This window comes from Eublepharis macularius, chromosome 9, assembly GCF_028583425.1.
Source record: "Eublepharis macularius isolate TG4126 chromosome 9, MPM_Emac_v1.0, whole genome shotgun sequence".
In the NCBI taxonomy this organism is placed as follows: domain Eukaryota; kingdom Metazoa; phylum Chordata; class Lepidosauria; order Squamata; family Eublepharidae; genus Eublepharis; species Eublepharis macularius.
This window is the reverse complement of record NC_072798.1, coordinates 44,902,934-44,926,444: the sequence shown is the minus strand read 5'-3', so window position 1 is coordinate 44,926,444 and position 23,511 is coordinate 44,902,934. Positions and strand designations below refer to the sequence as shown.

At 40.8% G+C, this 23,511-nt stretch overlaps 1 protein-coding gene across 1 annotated transcript in view; it reads right to left on the bottom strand.

Annotated features, from left to right (window-relative positions):
• The window catches only part of ANKS1B (ankyrin repeat and sterile alpha motif domain containing 1B), an 885,134-nt gene that overhangs the window by 772,810 nt on the left and 88,813 nt on the right, over positions 1 to 23,511 (bottom strand). Inside the window, exon 4 of the mRNA XM_054988164.1 lies at positions 2,061 to 2,357. Coding sequence (XP_054844139.1) covers positions 2,061 to 2,357 — 297 coding nt within the window. The remainder of the gene's footprint in view (positions 1 to 2,060; positions 2,358 to 23,511) is intronic.

Genomic DNA, 23,511 nt, shown 5'->3' with positions numbered 1-23,511 from the left:
TTGCATTTCTCATTTTATGATTTCAAGATTACCTGGATTCATACGTCTCACTTTCCATGTTCCTATTATATGTTTGCATTTTCCTTTTGCATCTATTCACATCAACATCTGGAGATCCTTTCAGCTTTAATCCAGTCCTATAATTAAAAACAGCGCTTTTTGTATTTGTCGTCTGCTCTTTCCCAGTAACCAACCAAATGCCTTCCAAACTGGGAGTGCTGTCTTCTAGCACTATATCTTCTTTTGTTTTGAGTTGTCTCATCAAAGGGTTTTCGAGGTTAAGAGGTTATCAGAAGTGGTTTACCATTGCTTTCTTCTGCACAGTACTAACCAATATTAGTTGAAATGTCACTGCTGTTGTCTAAGAAAGATCCTCCACTATCACTGCTGCCCAGTAGTTATCCTTCAAGGATTCCTATGTCCCATCACAACATGAATGATCAAATCTTTTCTGCTGATGGGACCATTAATTCCTGAAGCAGGTGGTTATATCTTAGTCTAGTGTCTAATGGTTGACCATCCAGCCTTGATTGACTCTGCTAGGAGTTTAGATGCTTGACCAGATCTAAACTCCTAAAGATATTGCTCTCAGCTTCACTGAAACACTCAACTCCCCTAACCACGTTAAGGTGTGTATCCAAGAAGGAGGTCTGCACAGTTGGATCACCAAGATCATAGTAACTGAACAGGGCTCCAGGGGAAAAAAAACCTTTTTAAAAGCTACAGAAAAGGGATAACTACAGCAGTTCTAAAATTCTAAAGTAATTATTAAATAAAGTATCACAAAACCAGTGACTGATAGTCTGATGCTGCTGTAGCATAGTAGTTAAGTCACTGGGCTGCGACTCAGCAATGGTTCAGACCCCCCTACTGCCATGAGCTCAGCAGGTGGCCTTCGGTAAGCCACTCCTCTCAGCACCATCTCTCTAGCTGTATTGTGGGGATAATAACACTGACTTTGTTCACTTCTCTGAGTGAAGCACTAATCTGTCTAGAATAGTGGTATATAAGAGCAGTTATTATTCATTTATTATTATTACTTACCAAATAAATATTAGCAGACAAACTACAACATTATTCAAAAGCCTGTTACTTATGCATCAATTGCATAAGTATTATTATTACTTAACATTTGTTTGGGTCCCACAATTATACATTTGTTGGTAAATGAAGTATTTGGGGTGTGAAAGAAAAGTATCACATGACATATTTTGCAAATTTGTTTTATTAAGTAACAGTGAGAACCAAAGGATGAAACAATAGCCCTTACTTGACCTTTATAGAATTTGTTGAAACATTTTATATAACTTTGTTTACATAAAATTTAAAATCACTAGGTATTGATGTCAAAATAATATAAAGTTAGCCTGAGAGAAAACTATTCAGTGAGATAATCATATCTCCTACAAATATGGCATTCATCCTCAGTCCAGCTCTTCTGCTTTATGAAAATACTTTCAATGAACACAACACATAGAAAAGAAAGAAGCATTTACGTCAGAACCAGTTTCAGAGATGAGTATGAAAGGCATAAATAAGCTCCTGAAAGCAGCACCATCTGAAGCAGGGCTGCACCTAACACACAAACCAGGCTTCATCAGGACTCACAATCTTGTCCTGAAGACTTTTTTCCCCTCTTTTAAAATATTTTTTTTATTATTATTTGTAACGTTCAGTCTGAAGAAGAATTTTGCTGAATCTGAAAGCTTGCACATGGTTATGTGTCATTTGGTTAGTCCCAATAAAAATATTATGATTGTGTTCTGGTACTTTGGATTTTACTTTTGGACCAACACAACTGCTAATACCTTCTTTCTGGATTAATAAGCACAGACACTGAGTACTGATGGAGGTGGAAAATGACCACATTTGGCCCAGTGTTCCTCGCAGCAGTTAGAGAACAGCCCTATTCTAGCCAGTTTACAAATTATAAATTACAATTTGTTTTTCATAGAGTACTTAGCAATATTTCATGGTGGCTTTACAAATATAACTATCTTTATGTAAAGGAAGAAATCAAAGCTCTGTTTCAACAATAATTTTAAAACTTGTGTACTAACTTGGCAACTGACATCCATTCCAGCCTCTAGAAGCACTTGTACAACAGCTTTGTGACCATTACGAGCAGCAAGATGCAAAGGAGTATGTTTCCTTGTGTTACAGCTCATCAAATTTGGATATGCGTCAATTATCATCTTCACCACTCGCAGGCGACCATATAAGGCTGCCAAATCCAATGGTGTCTCTAATTTGTTGTTTCTTATTGTAGGATCTGTAAGTTCTTCCAGCAGAACAGCTACCACTTCTGAGTGTCCATACTGTGCTGCACAATGCAATGCTGTTTCATTTTCATTGTTCTGTTGCAAGAAAAAATAATAAAAATGCATTGTCAACAACAATCCAACGCTTGCATGAAGCCTTTCTAGATAAGTTGTTTGAGCACATCAAAGTAAATCAAACAAATATTATTTTATTACTGACAGTTTCCCTAAATGCCTCTAAATCAGACTGCTATCCTTCTACAGTGATGTAAGTTCCATCCTCTTAACAGCATGGATGAAAACGATGATATGTGAGCCTCATTTAAAGACTACTGTATACTTTGCCCAGACCTATAATGAAAGGCGCTCCAATAGGCATGTGATCGTCTAAAACTTCACTTTGTTTAAATGACCCTAAAAGCTCTTAGCAAATGAAAATGTATAAAAACACAGCAACATTACCACAGATTAATTGAACAGTACTAATATAAGAATGGCCATATTTTACAGACACAGAATAAACAAAAAAAACCATTTGTTGATAGTTCATCAAGAGTTTTACGCTGAGTAATTTATTAATGTATGTTTCTTCGGTACCTACTGAATGACAGAAAGCTAGCTTGGATCAAAAGATAATTGCTTGAATGAAAGACATTTTCATATGAGTTTGACAATATTTCTTCCACTCATACAGCTCTCTGAAAAAACATGCTACAAGATCCCTTGGTCACATTTTGAGAAGTACTGGGGACTCCAGATGAAGCAGAAATTAGTGGGGCACTCTCTCCACACTACAAGTGTAGTGGAATTTCAGGGTCCAAGATAAATATTGTACAGTTCTGCTTAGATATAAATAACACAATTGTACACTGCTGCATGGTGTGTCCCATCTGCTACTAAGACCAGTGTCACTTGGACTCCAAGATTCTTTGGTGTTCAGATGCCAGAAGTGCAAGGAAATGCATCCAGCTTAACTACAGAACAGGATCTCTTGATTAAGGCAGGAATTTTCCTGGGTGCTTTCAAGAGGAAGTAACCATCTGCCTGAATACTCCAGGAGAACATCAGAACTCTTTTGTTTAAATTTCCAGAGCATCTGACACTTTTGGTCACGAATAACCTAAGTTTGCAGGACAACAACCAAAGCTCTCAAAATCTTCTTCAAAATATAGCTCCCAGATGATTCAATCATAAAACCCAGGAAGAGTCATCAGTCCATCTCCTGGCTATTGTTGGCAGCTCTGAGTTAAGATAACCACCCATTCTAATTCAATCTCCTTCAATCAGAACCATTACAGACCTCCCCACCTCAAGAACATTTCCTGTGTCTTTCAGGTGCCCCCATCTACTATAAGAGGACTGAACTATCGTATCACAGCCCAGATCCTGGGTTCACATCAATGGAGTCTAAGACCATACCAATCAGAATGTAACCAAAAGCCCACCAAGGGTACAGTTAATGAAGCTTTGGTCCAATACTGTCACAGATCCTAGTTCTGCACCAAACTAGGGCAATAGCATGGTTCCGTCATTGACATCCAGGTAAATCTAGTGCATTGAGGATCTCTTTATAGATGGTTCCCCTCCAGAACCTTCTTTCACAATCACAAGCACCAAGTCATCAGACCCGTTCTTTCAAAAAAGGCAGAGTATGACTTCTCTCCTATTCTACTTTCCTTTGTGAATTTAATGTTGCACATCTTTTTATCCATTCACAATCTATTAGATTTCCCATCTGCTGGTTCAAGTCAGCTAGTCCTTCTCCTTTTTTATCTTGGTCAGGAATCCCAGTCTTCCTACTTGAAACTCCTTCCCTGCTTACCTCACTGTACTTTCAGGTCCCTTTTTGGGCAACCCCTGACCTCTTTCCTCTGGGTTGGATTGCTTTGGACTGGAAAGAAGGGCCACACCAATAAAAATTGAAAGATCTTGATGGGTTTATGCAAGAAAAAAAACTGATAGCATTATTTGTGTGCTATAATAGCCCCACCATATGCTACACATTAAGAATAATGTGTCATATAGCCAGTTTCTAAGATTTAGAAGGAATCACACCTTCTACACCAGTATATAGGAATCTATACAAAAGTTAATACTTAGAACAAAATTTAGTAACCAGGGTACCCATATCAAGTCTTAAAATAACCTTATTGCAAAACACTGCTTGCCACTGGAGGGGTTTGTTACAAAATAAGGAGGGAAAACTAATCCTGGGGGACTTACATGTGGCCTGACTTTCAATTATTTATTTATTTTATTTTATTAGATTCATATCCTGCCCTTCCCATAAATGTGCTCAGGGCAGCTAACAACATCAATGAACAACAATAAATACAAGCTAAAAACATAAAAACTATAGACAATAAATCACATTGATCCAATTTCAGACATTGTCAAAAGTTACAGAAGCAACTATAAAAAAGTATAAAAATTACAGATTTATTTATTTTAAAATTTATTAGTCATTTTTCTGCCTTTCAGAAACTGAAGGAAGCTAACAATAATCATCATAATCATTTTTATAATAATCATATAAGCGTTGGACTCAAAAAGAGCATTTGTAAAGATTGGAACATTTTATATGACATTCCTACGTGTGATAAGAAGCCATTTATTTCATTTACGAGGGCATCCAATTTAAAATATCAGTTAGTTCACAGTAATACATCTCTACCTGTGAATCCCCAATGAACCTTACCTGGATCCATTTAATCTGTGGCACATTATCCTTGTGGAAACTGTATTTTTTGCAAACTTACCAGTAATATGAAAAGTTTCATTAATCTTTAGGACAATAAGAAATATTTTCTTAACAATTTTACTTCATGCAGTTCTGATTGAGTAATTTACATCTTGAGACAAGGTTTATGTTGGCAAAACTTCAAGGAAACTAAGAACACACATCTCTGAACAGAAAAGTAGTACTGACTGCAAGGAAACAAGTGCCCCTTTAGTACAACATTTTATAGAACTCAACCATGGTCCCACACATTTCATATTTTGGGATATATACAAATCAGATTACCACAATGATAAAATGTTTCCCTCCCTTAGAGACAACACAATTGAAATTTCTGAGAGCTTTATTTCAATTCCCAGCTCTATTTCCAATGCTAGGTTACATTTGGAATCTGGCCTGATAAGAGTTGAAGCCAAAGTTAATTTGGCTTCTCTAAGTTTATGGTTAAGGCTAAGTCATTTTCCTTCTGACATTACATCAATACTACTTTTTGTTCTTCCTGGCTCAAGGCAGTCCATCAGAAGTTGAACCTGTTAGGTTCTTCCCCTGAGTCCCTCCAATTAATGCCCCTGGAGCAAGCCAGAGCCATAATCAAGCAAAGGGTCTACGATAGTGAATGGCAGGGAGATATCAACAGAGTCCCACACTTTTTGGCCCCAAAGAAATCGCTCTATGTCATCACTTCAGCAGCCTACCTGTCCTCATTGGAGATTCTTGTCTGGGGTCTGAGGCACAGCCCCTGGACTTGCCGGGAGGAAGTGATGGCGGGCAGCCAGGAGACAGCTTTCCAGCCACCCCAGCTGGCATCCAGGGCCAGAACCTGCCTCCACCAGGGGGAAGAGACGAAGCTCCCAAGACTCAGAGGGCAAGAAGGGGCAGGCCAGCTAGCTCCACCCTCCAGTGGGAAGGGGCTAAGCAGAGCAGAGGGGGAGGGCAAAGGCAGGGGGAATAGGGACCCAGCAGTTGCCCAAGCAGAGCCCTTACCAGACAAGGAGGAGAAGCAGCCACAGCAGCTCAGAGCCACACCCCAGCCTAGACACCAGCTAGAAGGCAATAACCTGGCTCAGGAGACGCCAGGAACCAAGCAACTCCAGGTGGAGCTGCCACAGGTGTTCTATTGGAGAAACCGGGCAGCCAGCCAAGGGGCCACAGCTGGGCCTGCCTTCAGCAATCAGCAGCTAGAGAAGCTTGACAGCCAGCCAGCAAGACACAGCTGTTGCTGACCAACACATCCAAATCAGCTACCCCAGCTGCAGCTGCTTGAGGCAGCCCAGGCAATGCTGGAAGGCAAAGGAGAGGTGTGGCCTGACAGGTGGAGCTTGGATGGAGGGCAGGGAGAGAAAGCCCTATAAAGGATGGCTCAGAAGAGTACTGTGGTGGCGGGTTGAGTAGGAGTGATGGAGCGAAGCAGAGCAAGAGTGGAGGTGAGGAGGAGAGGGCGGAGATCAAAGAGGGTGAGTGGTGCAGGTTGAACAGGCCAGCGAGTGGATTGAGAGGGAATCTGGGTGAGGTATACCGCCCCTCCTTCCACAGAGCAGGGTCCTGCAACATCCCTGGCACCCCTTTGACATCAGGATCAGACATAACGGTGGCTGCCGCAAGCCCTGACAATTCTGTCCTACCACAGGGCTTTCTCCATGGCCAGATGTAACATTTTCCCTTCTGCGGTTATCAAGGGATGTTACAGAAAGATTGCAATGGCAGAGAGGGTCTGACCCTGCAGAGCAGACTTGGTCAAGACTATAGAACACACACTGCTTCACTGCAATTTCTGCCCAGGAAGTATGAGAGAAAATTTTACATCCCTTGTTTAGGCTGTTTCCCACCTGCTCAGATTTGAAAATCACTAAGAATCTATTATCTGATGCAAATTTTATGAAAGGTATCTACTTCAAAAATTAGAAGAGTGGGCTAATGATAATCATATTTTATATCAAGCTGGATTCAGAAGAGGCCAAAGTACACTGGACCACTGCCAAACACTTTATCACCTAGCCCATTCCAGCATGAATGGCCTAACTAAAGCCCTGTATGTGGTTTTTGTTGATTTAGCTGTGGCCTTTGATTCCATTGATAGGACCCATTTATGGGAGAAGCTTGAGAAGACTAATATTGACAAGAGACTATTGTTCTTAATTCAGGAGTTATATACAGACACATTTGCTAAAATCAAAGTGGGCATTTTGGGCTCACCAACAAGGGATACCCCTGTTAGCAAGGGAGCGAAACAAGGGTGCATTTTAGCCCCCCTACTTTTTAATTTATATATTAATAACATTGTTCAGAGACTGTCAGGCCCTGAATTTGTTGCACCCACCCTAGGACAGCAAAAAATATCAATCTTACTATATGCAGATGATATGGTTTTGATTTCTTTAACTAGAATGGGACTGAAGAAGTGTTTGCATAGTCTGGGTAAACATTGTAAGGAAGAAAAACTTATAATCAATTACTCGAAAACCAAAGTTATGTTTTTTCAGAAGCGGCCAAAAGTGTTTAAATGGAGCCAGGGCTCATTTCGAGGGGGAATGCGCAGGAACGCAGTTCTGGCAGTTCCCCAAAGAGGTCACATGACAGGTGGCCCTGCCCACCTGACTCTCGGCCATTTTGGGCCCATTTCAGCCTGGATTGGGGTTGAAACAGCCCGGGTTGGGCCTCTGACAGGTGGTGGATCACTCTCCTGCTCAGCAGTGGCCCGATCCTGGCCATTTTGGGGCTCTTTTTGGCCATTTCCAGCCCATTTTTGCCATTTTGGGCCCAATTTCAGCCCTGAATAGCCAGGATTGGGTCCAAAAAAGCCAGGATAGGTGATGTGTGGCATATGCAAATCAGTTATGCTAATGGCACACCTCCAGCGATATCAAGGGTGTGTGGCATATGCTAATGAGTTATGCTAATGAGTTATGCTAATGAGTTCCTCCAGCTCTTTTTCTACAAAATGACCCCTGAATGGAGCATACAAGGTACTCCAATAGAACAATGTAAAGTTTATAAATACCTAGGTTTAACTTTTAGCGAAACCCTTAAGTGGGATGTTCATCTAGAATCTGCTAAAGCATTAGCCCTTAAGACAATGGGACTTGTAATGAGATTTTATTATACCAGGGGAGATCTCCTCATAGACCTAGCATTGAAACTTTTTGTTAGTAAAATAATCTCCCAATTACTGTATGGTATCGAGATCTGGGGATGGAAAGATCAATTACTTCTAAAGCTAGAAAGAATCTAAAACCTCTTTATGAGGCAGATCCTGGCACTCCCAAAAGGGACACCGGCTGCGCTTTTACGAGCTGAGTTGGGACTCCCTTCAGTGAGGGTTCGAGCCCACCTGATGATTTTAAAATTCTGGGGAAAAAACAACTAAAAACTCCTGACTCATACAGTAAGCTTAGTTTCCATCTACTGAATAACAAAGATAATGCTCGCCTTCAATTTTTTAATCACATCGTTGCTAGAGATACTATCCCAGATGATTTATTGCAGCCCTCAGGGAACAGCTTTGACCTTTGCGAATTAGGGGTCTTAAGAGAAGATGCCCGAATTGATGCTTCTATGATTTCTCAATCAAGGTTTGCCCCCTGGTTTAAAATGATCAAAAAAGACCTCCTATTTAACCAATATAACTGTGTACAATCTTAGGAGGACCTTTACCTCATTGCACTTTCAAACAATGCCTACAGAGATGCTAGTGGGTTGATTATAAAAAGACACCAGTAGACCAACACATTTGTATATGTGGTCATTCACCTCCCTCATTACATCCTGGCTTGCCATCTATACGCAGAACCTAGAAATATATTCCTAGCTAAGATCTTATTGGTCTTACATCCCCTGTCTGATTCTGATAAGATTGTTACGATGCTTTCAGACAAGGATTCTTTCATTTCATTAAGATTGGGGCTTTTTGCTTTAGCTGCTAGGAAGATTAGAGCAAAGGAATTAGCCACTGACTCAATGTGATTGATCTTAGAAGGTTTTATTAATTTAAAGTTTTTTTAGCAGGGTGTTTTATGTGGTTTTGAAGTGTTTGATCACCTGACTATTTGATAATGTATTATTTTGATATTTGAGAGTATTTTGATATTGTGAAGGCCACTGGCCATATGCAATAAAATGAATCTACGACTCTATTATCTGATGCAACTCCACAGTTCACATGGGCTTGCACTAGATTCCTTGCTATGGGCCTTAGAACACACAAGGATCAATCATAGAGAGTATTGGACACATAATACTAGAGTCCTCCATTTTTTTATTTGTTTCTCTGAGCTTGGCTTTTAATTTTTTTAATTTTTAACTTTAAATTTTATGCTGTTTTTATATTTATATTTTTATATTTACACCTATAAATCCACCTGAGTTGATTCACTGCAGCACAAAACCAAAGATTTTCACAGCCTATGTCTTTTATGTTCATTTTAAGCAATCTTTGATACTGACAAAGTTCTTTTATGTACTTTATAGATTCATTTAAATTGTTATTGTGCTGGTTATGTACTGCAATAAATATTTTGGCACAAATAAAATAAATAATTTTTTTTTTAAATTTAAAATGCTAATTTTAAAAAAGCAGTGTAGATTTTGAGAGTCTAAGCTCTGGTCTCTCGTGGGTTAAATGAAAGCCTGGAGCTCTTATCACCAGTTTGAGATAAAAATTTGCAAAATCACCTCTTTTTGCTTAAACTTTATTGCAGTAGGAAGACAGGGTTATACATACCTATCACTATTGTTCATCGAGTTCTTCTGTGCAGGCACACACAGAACTGCACATGCACAGGCCTACCAACAGAGAATTCTTCAGTGCTTCTATAGAGTCGCATTAGGGGCCGTTGCTCTCGCGGTACATAGCAACCGTTTCCTGCCCAAATGGTCACATGACTTAACAGAGAGCAATGGCCCCTTCCCTCAGTTCTCCTATGCCACTGCGACTCATAACTGGACTTAACCAGAGAGTTCACAGTGGGTAGGAGGGAGGGTATATGTGCCTGCACAGAAGAACTTGATGAACAATAGTTATAGGTATGTACAACCCTGTCTTCCCACTGCAATAAAGTTCTTCTGTGCAGTCCCACATGGGAGAGTACCAAGCTACACACAATAAAGAGGCGGGGTGAATGTCCAACTCAACTTTATTAAGGTAACAAAGCCCACACTGCAACCAGCAAGTGTAATATAGAAAAATCAATCGATCAAAGGTTTATTATGGTCGCAAGACCAGACAAGTCAAGTACAGATAAAAAGAATGGTTTTTAAATACTTAAAATGGACAAATACATAAAAGATGATAGAAAAGAGTCCAGTAGCACCTTTAAGACTAACCAACTTTACTGTAGCATAAGCTTTCGAGAATCACAGTTCTTTTCATAAGATCCATGCATTCTTAAAAGCATATGCTACAGCAATGTTGGTTAGTCTTAAAGGTGCTACTGGGCTCTTTTCTATTTTGCTACTACAGACTAACACGGCTAACTCCTCTGGATCTATAAAAGATGATTACACACACACACACACACACACCTAACTATAAAACTCACTTCATTAATTCACTTCCCAGCAATTGATGTTTCCTTCGTTAAGTGATTCCGCTTCTTGAGTACTGTCACACAGAACTTTGCAACAGCGTAAGATACAGTTCTCTGACTATCCTCTAAAAGATATACCCAAAGGGTTTCAGGACTAAAATCCAGGTAATACTATAATGGTTTGAATCTATGAAGTAGTGGAATAATTAATTGTATCCTATCCTCTTGATAGAATTCACAGTGCAAAAGTATGTGTGATATTTTCAACCATTTTTTTTGAACAAGGACAACAATGCTGTTGCAAAGGCAAGTGAAAGAATCTCCCATACAAAACTGCAGAGGGGAATGCATCAAATCGTGCTCTAAAGAAGGCCCATCTACATCTTTCGTTTGTAATGTCCGAAAGATATGGGGATATGGTGTAATTCAGTCCTTTTTTAAAGCTCTTATAAGTTAGAGTATTGCCTTATCATTTTGGGACTCTATATTAATTAATTTTGGGGTTATTAAAGCTTTTGCTTTGTTGAGTCCCATATCAAACAGGCCTACTGGGTCCAAGCCAATCAGTTTAATTTTATCAGCTATCTTTCAGCACCATGTAGGGTAAGGGTCAGAAGCTAGCAACAAGGTAATTAAGCCCTTTGGCTCAAGATGGATTCTTAGCCAATAATAGATGGCATGTTCCCAGATTTTTAGTTCGACTCTGGGCAAACCAGCTTCTTGCCTAAGAATGACATTAGGAGTACATCTAGGTGCATTAAATAAAGATCTGAGAAATTTAGATGGAACTGTTTCTACGATCTTAACATTAGCAGTTAGTCCCATTTGTGATCCATATAAAAGTTGCGCTAATGATTTTGTTTGGAATAGTTTCAGGGATGCAGGTATAAAGTCCGCGTCTTCTCTTCTGAAGAATCTAAGGATGGCATTAGCACTCTTTTCTGCAGCATTTGCTGATGAAATCGTATTGACTTTGAAGTTAGCATTGAATGTAAAGATGACTCCTAGATATTGAAAATTTTTAACCTGATCTATAGTATTCCCATTTATTTCCCAGTTAGTTTTTTTTAAGTGTCTACTAAAACACATAATTTTAGATTTCAAGTAATTAATTGTCAGAAGCTCAGTACCACACTGATCGCTAAATTTTTTCATGGCACGCTTTAGATCAATTTTTGTTTGGGACAGGAGGACCGTATCGTCAGCATACATGAGAATTAGTATCTTTCTTCCTACAAGACTCAGGGCACGGACATCTGTCTCATGTAAACATTGAATCGGTGTGTTTACATAGATGTTGAATAAAAAGGGTGCTAATAAGCAACCTTATTTAACGCCCTTCTGGACTGGGATTTTGTTAGATAGTTTGCCATCTTGTGTGTACCTTATCTGGAGTTCATTACTCTCATGAAGCTTAATTATCAGGTGTAACAATCTTTTATCAATGGATGTATCTCCCAATTTAGCCCATAATCTTCCTCGAAAGACGGAATCAGAAGCAGGCCTAAGATCTATAAATGCTGCATATACATTTTTCTTGGGAGACATTGCATGTTTGTGGATGAGGTAATCCAGTACCAAGCAAAAATCAACAAATTCAACAAGTTAGAAAAAACTCAGCAGATGGGAGATACCATCAACAGCAATGAACAACATGCCCAACAATTAACACTCTATAAAAGCATCACGTAATATAAGAACTCGTAGAACCATTATGAGTGACCATAAACAAGACTGCATTTTTACCAGTATGTTCATCTCACACTTCCTGTTTTTCTTTCAGGAAAACAAAGACTGTAGAATGGCTCTAGCAACAAAGGGAGGTACCTACTCAAAATCAACCGCTAGAAAGTGAAAACATATGAGTAGGAAGCAATTGCTAATTAACAAATTCAGGAAGTCAAAGGCATATATTAAATACAGAATATTATCTTCATATACAGTCAAAAATTCTCACATAGTCAACATAATAATACAAGGTAAATTTCAAACCATTCTAGTATCATGATGGTGCAGCACAAATACAGTCAGAAAGAACATCCCACAGGTAAGCTTCCATAAAAGAAGCTTGTGCCAAGGACGCCGACAGTAATTCACTTGACTTCTGTATGGGATATTTGACTGGTTGGTGCTTGAACTTGACATAACTTATTGACTTTTTGTATGGTGGATGTTCTTTCGCCCCTGATGAGGTCATCTGATGAAACACCAGAGTCAAGCCGGTGCTGTGTGTAGGGCAACTTGACGTGCCTTTGGCTTTCCTCTGCTCCACCTGAAAAATTATTGAAAGGACTTTTTTACAACTTACCTTGTAATCTTTTATGGAAGCTTACCTGTGGAATGTTCTTCCTGACTGTATTTGTGCTGCACCATCATGATACTAGAATTGTTTGAAATTTGCCTTGCATTATTATATTGACTATGTGAGAAATTTTGACTGTATATGAAGATAATAGTCTGTATCAGGAAAAAGAGTGCTGCTATTTTTTATATTTTTGTATGATGCTTTTAAATGTTTTATATGGAATGTTTTAAATGTTCTTAATGCTGTTATTCGCCCTGAACCTGCTCACAGGGAGGGCGGAATACAAATACGATAAAATAAATAAAAATAAATAAATATTTAATATATGCCTTTGACTTCTTGAATTTGTTAATTAGCAGTTGCTTCCTACTCGTGTTTTTTCACTTTCTAGCTGTAGAATGGCTCTGGCAACTGCTACATCCTGCAGAGGAGTTAGCCGTGTTAGTCTGTGGTAGCAAAATCAAAAAGAGTCCAGTAGCACCTTTAAGACTAACCAATTTTATTGTAGCATAAGCTTTCGAGAATCAAGTTCTCTTCGTCAGATGCCTGATACAGATCCTGAGTTGCATTGATATCTACAGCATAATGCTTCACAAATGTATCAGCAGAGGACCTCATCGCTGCCTTACAAATATGCGCAACCAGGACACCTCTGAGGAAACAGAAGAAGCTGCTTGTGACCTTGCTGAATGAGCCCTCAAAGTCAATGGACACTGTACTACAGCCAGACTGTACGCCTTTCCAATTGCTGACACAATCCATCACAACACCATTTGAGAGGATGCCTTTTTGCCCCTGTCAGAGCCTCCAAAACACACAAAAAAGTGGGGACTGACACAAAAACCTTTTGTTCTATCTAAATAAAAAGCTAAAGCTCTTTTCAAGTCTAATGTGTGCAGAGTTCTTTCTCCTTTTGATACTGGGTTAGGAAAGAACATAGCCAAGGAAATACCCTGTGACAGATGGAACTCAGTTAAAACCTTTGGCAAAAATTGAAGACTGGGCCTAAGTACCACCTTATTGGTATGGAACTTCAAAAATGAAGGGTCAGATCTAAGTGCTGCCAATTCGTTTACCCTCCTAGCTGATGGTGATGGTGACCAGAAATGCCACTTGTAAGACAATAGGTCCAAGGAACATGTAGCTGACGGTTTAAAGAGCAGCAAGATAAGTCATGCAAACACAAGCAATAAGGACCACTGGGGAACTGGTGGCAATACAGGAGGGTAAAGATTATACATTCCCTTAAGGAACTGGTGGGGTATTAAATGGGAAAAAACAGTTTGCCCCTCAATGTGCTGATGAAAAGCAGAAATAGCTGCCAAGTGCACTTTTAGTGATGTCATCATCAGACCTTGATCTTTTAACTCACAGAGGTAGTAAAAAATCAAGTTCAAAAGGCAATCAGCAGTGACAATCTCTTTGGAGACTGCCCAGGCAGAAAACTGTGTCCACTTAGCTACATAAGACTGTCTAGTTGATGGTCTCTTAGCATTTAGGAGGACTTGTACCTGCACAGAAAAATTTAAAGATGGGGGTTAGTCCGCCACGCTATCAAGTGCATGGTGTTCGGTTAGTGGTGGAATAATGTCCCACAAAGAAGGACATCTGCCTGTTAGAGTACTGTTTGGACAGCTCGAAAAGTTTGGGTAGCCACACTTGTTTGTGCCAGAATGGTGTTATCAGGATGCAGTTGGTGTTGTCCCTCTCTGTCTTGCAAAGTACCTTTGCAATAAGAGGAATTGGGGGAAACCTGTATTGCAACCTGCTCATCCATGTGATTTGGAAGGCATCACCAATGGACAGAGGGTTGCTTCTTGCCCTGGAGCAAAACACCATGGTATTTGGCATTCTCTTATGTTGCAAAGACAGCTTTCTCTGGTGTACCCCACAGATCAAAAATGGGAAGTAAATAAGTAGCATACATGGACCATTCGTGGTTTGACATCAGCACCCTGCTGAGTACATCTGCTTTTGCATTGTCTGAACCTGCAATATGTAAAGCATGGATGGACACATTGTTCGAAATTGCCCACTCCCAAATAATCATAGCCTCCTTGCACAGCATCATGGATGCAGTGCCACCTTGTCAGTTCACATAGTACATCGCTGTGGTGGTGTCTGTTTTGAACAGGAGGTTCTTTTGCAATCACCAATCCATATGCAAAAGAACCTCCTCAGGATACAGTGAAGCATTAGCATTCCATTAGCATTCCACACCCTGGGAAACTCTTACAGTATGACGCAGCCCAAACCCACCTTCCTGAGTAGATATAAATTACCTGCTAACATCTTCTCCACAGTTTGACACTGATTGTTCTTTGTCTTTCGGTGCTACACCTCTGAAGATGCCAGTCACAGCTGCTGGCGAAATGTCAGGAACTACAATGCCAAGACCACAGTGATACAGCCCGGAAAATCCACAACAACCATTTATAATGTTTCTTTCTGATAACGATATGAAAATATGTGTCCTTAAGATCAAGGACCACAAACCAATCACCACACTTCAACAAGGGTAACACACATAATAAAGAGACCATTTAAAATTTTAACACGTTAAGAAAGGCATTCAAAACACTTAAATCTAAGATAGGACAGAGTCCCCCATCCGTCTTGGGCACGAAAAAGAACTGTGAGAAAAACCCCGGTACCATTTCTGCACTTTGCACCTCTTGAATAGCACCCTTAGCCAAGAGAGTTTGAATCTCGGCTTCTAACTCAACCAAAGGACTTAGCCGTGTTAGTCGGTAGTAGCAAAATCGAAGAGTCCAGTAGCACCTTTAAGACTAACCAACTTTACTGTAGCATAAGCTTTCGAGAATCACAGTTCTCTTCGCAACTGATGAAGAGAACTGTGATTCTCGAAAGCTTATGCCACAGTAAAGTTGGTTAGTCTTGAAGGTGCTACTGGACTCTTTTCAATTTAACTCAACCAAAGTATTATTGACAGCCCCTGAGAGCCAAGTGTAATCAGGAAGCTCCATGAACTCTAACCCATGACCACAATAGTTAAGACCCAAGAGTCAGATGTTAGTGACTCCCAGTCAGGGAGAAAAGGTGCCAATCTGTCAAAGAAGTTCAGGTTAGAGTTTGATTGACCCCATCAGGACAGCTTTGGAGAGCCTTGAGACTCCATCTGATGAGTAGAAGGCTGAGAAGGTCAAGGTTTATACTGTCTGCGCTTCCGAGACTGCTGCAAGGTGCTAAACTGGTAGTGTGGCATTGTCTGCTGCTGGTAGTACTGGCGCTGTTGTTGTCTGCCATAGTACCAGTAAGGACTGCGATGAGGAAAATACTTTGGTTTATAAATGACCCTTTCAGTAGATGTGATCCCCAAAGACTTAGCAGTTTGCCTATTCTCTCTCTTTTTTTTTTTAAGTACATCATCTGTGGTAGTGGAGAACAGAGAGTCACCTTCAAAAGGCAAGTCTTCAGTCTTGGTTCTGGTTTCTGGAGGAAGAGCCGTTGATCTCAACCAGGAATGCCGTCAAATAAGTACGGCTCCAGCCATGCCTGTAGCTGAAATATCAAAGGCATGGCTCCCAGCATTCATTTGCTGCTCAGAAAGGTGAATAGCCTCTGTTTGAAGCAGGGACACAAATGCTTTTTTGTCCTCTGGGAGATCTGACATATATGAGAACAGCTTCTCCCACAAATATAACTGGTATCCAGCCATTATTGTCTGATAGTTTGTGATACATAAATTTAATGCCGACATAGAATACTGCCTCTGTCCCTTGCTGTCAGTCTTCTTCCCCTCCTTGTCTGGTGGAGTGGAATGCGACCCAGGCTTATGCTGTTGAACCTCTTCTGTAACCAGTGAAGAGGGAGGAGGGTACTTAATCAGAGACTGTCAAGTGTCCTGCTTAATTTTATACCTCTGCTCTATTCTCTTTGATGTTGCTGGGAGCTCTGCACACCTTCCACACTTTGTGCACAATTTCTTCAAGCCCTCCAAAATAGGGAAAGCTATTGTTACAGGAGAATCACTATAGATGCAACTGAGGAATTTATCTTTACTTTTAGGACCAGCTGAAGATATGTCAATGTCTAAAGCTCTCGCCATCCTTGTCATCTGCTCAGAGAAAATGTGCAGATTCTCATAAAGTGACCCAGAACTTGGGCCAACATTATCGTCAGGTGATGGATCCAATGGTGTCTCGGATCTGACTTCAGATTGACCCATCACTTCATCGGAGTCATAGGTTGACTGTAACTGTCATGAGTCAGCCCCAGCCTCGACTGGCCACCTTACCTATTGCCTCAGAGTCCTCCTCAGAAGATGAGCAGGAAGGGCCAGCAGGATCTTCTCTAGAGCCAGAAGCCCCTGCAGAAGCTATTGGAGAGGAAGAGCAGTCAGAAACCACTGCTGCTGCTCCAGAGGGGATTCAGCAAGAACAGCCTGGAGCTTCTGCAGAGACTGTCAGGGATGAGGAACAGCCAGAAACCTCCACAGAGGCTGTAAGAGACAAAGACTCCCCCAGGGCAAAAGCAAAACCCGAGCACCTGGGGCCAGCTGAAAGGAGGAAACATAGAGATAAGTCAGCTCTGTTGGAGAGGCGAAGGAGTGCCCGTTTACAGGCACAGCACCGAGCGGAGCTGTTAGAGAGAGAGGCAACAGCTGTTCCTCATTAGGACAGCATAAAAGGAAGACGCCGAGGAAACCAAGCGTGGAAGCAACTCAGCTCGCCACTCTCTGCTACCAGAGCTCTACGCCTGGTCGCTCTTGCCTTGCCTTGTGCCCTGCTCTCCTGCTTGATTGGACTTTGACCCCGGCCTGCCTTCTGACTACCCTTCTGCCTGCTCCTCTCTCTGACTGGCATATTGGTCCTGACACTTGGCCTGACTTCTGGACCCTGGTTTGCTGCCTTCTGGACTACTGACCTCCTGCCTGTTGTGTTCAGCCCTGCAGTACCAGTGAGCCTCCTGCCTGCTGTGCCCAGCCCTGTTCGCGACAGTAACCATGCTGGAAATGGAAGGGGCAACCAACTCCAATCCATTGAAGTAGAAGGCTTTGGATTCAACACAGCATAACCTGATGGAGCTCCTTGCCATTGACAATAGAATGGCGCCGGGATACAACAGGCATGATGATGCTGGAAAGGCAATGATTGTCTCGTCTCTGAAGGCCTTCTCTGCTCAGATCCATGTCAACTGTGATGGGATTGTGCTGGAGATAACACCCTCGAAACCTCTTGTTGGAGTTGAGGATGATCATGGTCAGCCAACGGAGTTGGATCCCTGTGTGGAGACCACTCCATCTCAGTTCCAGACGTGGTGCCACAACCCTGCTCCACCCTCAGTTCTGATAGTTCACCCTCGAATACAGTGTGTTTGGGTGAGTTCAGATGAGGAGATGGGGGTTCTAGGAGTAATCAAAACTATGTCATCAGCAGGCTCAGGCCATGGAGAACGATGGCAATGAGCCTAAGTCAACCAAACCAAATGCTCAGTCTTTTTAGACTTCTTGGCCGGCGGTTCCAATGAAGCTTTCAGATCTAAAATGCGTTTCGGAGAGCATGGCTTTTTCCCCATCAGATCTGAACGCGGAGTCGATTTCACGGATGTTACGGATCCAGCTCTAGAGAGACGCTCAGCAGTACCCGAAGTCTTAACCGCTTTCAGAGTTGACTCCAGTGAGCATTCCGTATCTGTAGGAGCCTTAGCTACAGATTATTCAGCAAGCACTTTCTCCCACGGTGCTGCTTTCAGCCGTTGGGCCCTCTCATGCCTTGCCTTCAGGGTGAATTTCTGACAGACTTTACATGCTGTAACATTATGTCCTTCACCCAAGCACATGAGACAGAGATCATACTCATCTGTGTGGGTCATTTTTGTACCGCACTGAAAGCAATGCTTGAAAAGCACTCTAGAAGCCATACTGAGGGCAGATAAATCTGTACCTCAGAAGAGTCATCAAACAAGCCAGGTCAAACACACCAAAGGCAGCCATAGACCAAATTGGAAACCAGAAAGCGAAGTCAAAGTCAGAATTTTGTCATATTATTGCAATTGCTTTACATATTGTACATTTGTCTTAATTTTTCCCCTTTCTGTTCTGTATCTTGGATAGGATAACAAAAGATATTTCTCGGTTATCTCCCTTCTACTTCTCTCTTCTCAAAGATTTATTGTGCCAAATTGTAACTTGTGGATACAGTAGACTAAAAGATCCTTTTTTTTGCCAAGAACTCATGTCCCAGATTTTCGTAAGTAAGGGATGCTCTTCTTGTGACAGACCTGACAAGGGGACTGATTTAGATAACACTGGCTGCATAATTTATATACACATTTATCACAGTAGCATGTAACATAGTCTTGATTAAGTGTGGCATTTCGTTATATTTATCTGCAAATACAACTTCAAAAAAAATCACAAAAATATGCAAATATTTCATAATTAGGTGAGTAACTTTGCCAACATTTTATAAATACAATATTTAAAAGCTAAGCAAAAATAGAATAAATATTTGAATGTTTCATTAAAAATACCATTGCATACTTAGCTATTACAGCTCCAGTTCATATTTTTATGAATTATATCACTTAGAAATAAACTGCACATGTTAATTTAGCTTTTGTGAATAATATATTTGAATGAACGGAAATGCCAAAACAATATGCACTTATATCAAATCCCTTAAAACTAAAACACAGAGAAATCACTTGTAAAACACCTTGTCTCAAATATTAATAGTATTTTGGATAGTAGAAAATGGGACACATTAGGAGATACAGATTTTCTTATATATGGTATCTATGTAAACCATATTTCTTAAAATTATTATATTCTTTATGCCCGTGTAAGAGCTGAATTACTGTTGAAAAGCAATGTTGATTTTGAAAGTAGACCATCAAGTATTGTAACAGAAACTGTGAAATACAATGTAGAAAGCAGGACTTGCTAGAAGACTGAACAGGTATTCTGTATACAGTGCTACAACGGCTTTTGTTGCCACGTTAAATGACAACCCTTCTTTCTCATGCAGGACATTGGGGGGAAATGTTTCAAACACTTAAGCTATTATCAAAATAGTGCCAACGCTTATGTACAAATTTAACTACCTTTACAATTAACTTTTTATCTTAAAAAACTATTACTAGAACTAGTCATCCATGATAAAGTTTGGCAACTTTGTGTGCAGGAGTGTGTATTTGTTGTTCAAATACTGAAGCAATTTTCTTAAAATGTTTGGTTCAAATATCACATTTTCTAGTGCTGATGCTATCAGAGAATATCAGTATCATGAATTTGGCTAAAATTTCAAGGCAAGAAGCTTAGAATACCCTTTCTTCAGTAAACAAAATGAAATGATCAGTTATAAAAACAAATTTTGAGTGGATACTAGCAAACAATAATAAAATGTTTCTAATCCATTTTTGTTGAGTGGAATATGTTTTTAAGGGAATGGTGGTAGTAATTTAACTGGCAGAGGGACATATGTTAGATTGAAAATAATGTACCCTCATATTCTTGTTTTCATATGCCCGTTAATAAGTCACTAATGTGGATGGCTAGTCAGAGTATACAGAAACCAAACAGTAGGAGCAACAGTGAATGCAGACTCCTAAATTATCCACTGTAATCAATCTTTACCTCCTAGGAACAGTGCAGTGCAGAGAGCTGTAATCTAGTGTGTTAATCTATGGATGGACCATCCCTTTGATCATATAAATACTATGAAGAAATACTCAAGACATATTCCCCACCTTCTAGCTTTCTTTTCAATGTATAATTAAATAGTTAAACCACATTCATGGCAAGTAAATACTATACTACATGATAATCCAGCAACAGTACATGATAATCTAGATTTTTTTAACACACAAATTGAGCCTTGTCTTGAATTAATTTAGCAGGAATGAATTTGTCCCTGCATTTTTAAACATTTTAAAATTTTAAATGTATATACTATTGAAACAGAAGTCACTAATGAAAATAAACAAGTAATCTTCTGGTCCAGAAAACAGTGGAACAAATTTTCAGCCACAAGCATAATGAGTACACTATAAGCCATGCATGCATAACTGTATGCTTCAAACAGGCAGTGAAATACACAACTGCCTAGTATGATGATACAGGGGCTTGTATGATAATACATGTGTGTAATTAGGAAGGACAACAGATGTACCTGAAAATGCATACCTTGAGACTGGGTAATAAATTTTACCCCATTTCAATGTAAATGAAGAACTAGTGCAGAATAAATGGTATAGCATGTTGCAAGAAAATTCAGAAGCACATTACCTTGGGCTCAAGATGCAGATTGAAATTGACTAACACTGTGAGAGTCTAGTCAATTTCAATCTAGTTCAGTGTCATTGGTAAAACACCTCTATTGCAGTTCTACTGCAACTGTTGAGTTGACCCTAAGAAACAGAAAAAAAGAAGAGGGAGGGAAAGTAGAGAGCAAGAGAGAGAGAGAAATAAGGAAGGTAGGAAATAACAGATACACAGAGTAAGACACACACGGGGTAAGAAAGGATAGAAAACAGGAAAATAGCTGTTGAAACCTCCACTACTTTCCCTTAACAATTGGATTTAAGCTTATATTACCATTCCATAAATTTTTACAGCAATATGTCTTTGACTTCTTTTGAACTCTGCATGTTGTAGATATTATATTAGCAACCAATGGGATAATACAATTGTATTTGCCTGTAATTGTTGCTCATTGAGTGGTCTTCTGTGCTGGCACATATAGACTGTGCCTGCACAGGCCAGCCACAGATACGAAACCTCTAAAGCTTTCCAGAGCTTTCTATAGCATGAGGAGCACTCCCCCTTCCCTTTGGCTTGCACTAGCTCTTCCCACCAAAATGAGGATATGACCAAGAGTGCAGAGTACTCTCACTTCATCCTCCCTTCATTACTGAGGAGTATTAAAGGATGTCAAAAAACAGTATGCCACAGTGGGGAAAGGATGGACGGATGTGTGCCTGCATGTAAGATCATTCAATGAACAACCCTGTTTTCATCTTTGTGGCTTCCATGCAATCCCACATGGGAAAACAGCAAGCTCATTACCCTGGAGATGAGTGTGGCCTATTTATTGGAAAAGACTATTTATTGGAAGAGACTGCCTTGCCAGCAGCTGCATCCTTTCCTGAATTTACCTCCACAGAATAGTGGTTGATGAAAGTAGAAGCCGAAGTCTATGTAGCTGCTCTACAGATGTCAGAGAGAGAGACACTCTTCCAAGGAGAGTGGCAGAGTATGCTTAGACCCTAGTGGAGTGTGCAGTGACCAGTAATGAGCAAGGAATCTGAACCAGAGGATAGAAATGTTGGATAGCAGCACCACTGAATGGGACAGAGACTGTACGGGAACTGCATAACCCTTTCTAAGACCAGAAAAACAGACAAATAAATGTTGGTTTTTGCAAAAGTACATTGCAAATAAAATAACAAGGTAATTTTAACACCTAAAGTATGAAGTGAACGTTCTGTTGGTGAGGAGGAAGTGGGAAAGAACACTGCCAGAATAATATACTAGGAAAGGTGAAAGCTGGATATTTAGGGAGAAAGTCTAAACTAAGGACCATCTTGTCCCCATGAAACAAAGTGAAAGCAGGATAACAGCACAGAGCATGTAATTCTCCCACTCTATGGGCTGATGCAATGGTGACTCAAAAGGCCATCTTAAAGGAGAGGAAAGATAACTCACAGGTTGCCATAGGTCCAAATGGTTTATGCATTAAAATAGAATCAAAGAGAGACTCCACTGAAGAATGGGCGGGGAAGGAGAGAGAGCAAGAGGTTAAACAAACCCTTGAGAAACTTTCTTGATAATTGAGCAGTTAAACTATCAACCAAATCATGAGATACTGAAAGAGCAACAATGTGTACCTTAACAGAGGTTATAGCCCGACCTACATCTCTTAAATATAATAAATAACCTAAGAGACATGACAATGAATAGGATTCAGGTGGAACTCCACGTGAGGAGGTCTAACCAACAAACCTCCACCACTTAGCAGAGCAGGATTTATGAGCAGAAGTTTTAGGAAAGGAGATAAAAACCGGGGCTACCCTAGAGGAGAAATCCTGTCATTCCACTAGCCAGGTTGTCAGATGTAATGAAGGCGGATCATAAAAAAGGAGAAGACCTCTGTGGATTAGATCCTCTATGTCAGGGAGTGGGAAGTGAATGCTGTTAGATAAATTCCTTAAGAACTGGAAACCAACTTAGACAGGGCCAAAAAGGAGCTAATAGAATACAGCAGGACCAATTAGCATTCAATTTGCAAATCACCCTGGTGAGGAGAGTGATGCGGGGGGCAGGGCTGGATCGAGGGGGCAGGAGGGATAGTCTGCTCCTGGTGCCACCAAAGAGGGGGTGCTGGGCACAGTTGCCAGCTGCCGGGAGCACGCCAGCGGCAGCATGGGTGGCTGAGCGGCCGCCCGCGCCATTCGCCTGCCCAGCAGGACAGGGAGCGCGTGGCAAGCTGGCCACCCCCTCAGCTGGGCAGGTGAATGGCACAGAGAGCTGGGAGGCCGCCCGCGCTACTCGCCTGCCCCACTGAGGGGGCGGCTGGCTTGCCGTGCGCTCCCTGTCCTGCAGGGCAGGCAAATGGTGCAGGAAGCCTCCCAGCCCTCCATGCCATTTGCCTGCCTGGCTGAGGGGACAGCCAGCTTGCCGCACGCTCCCTGTCCTGCTGGGCAAGTGAGTGACACGGA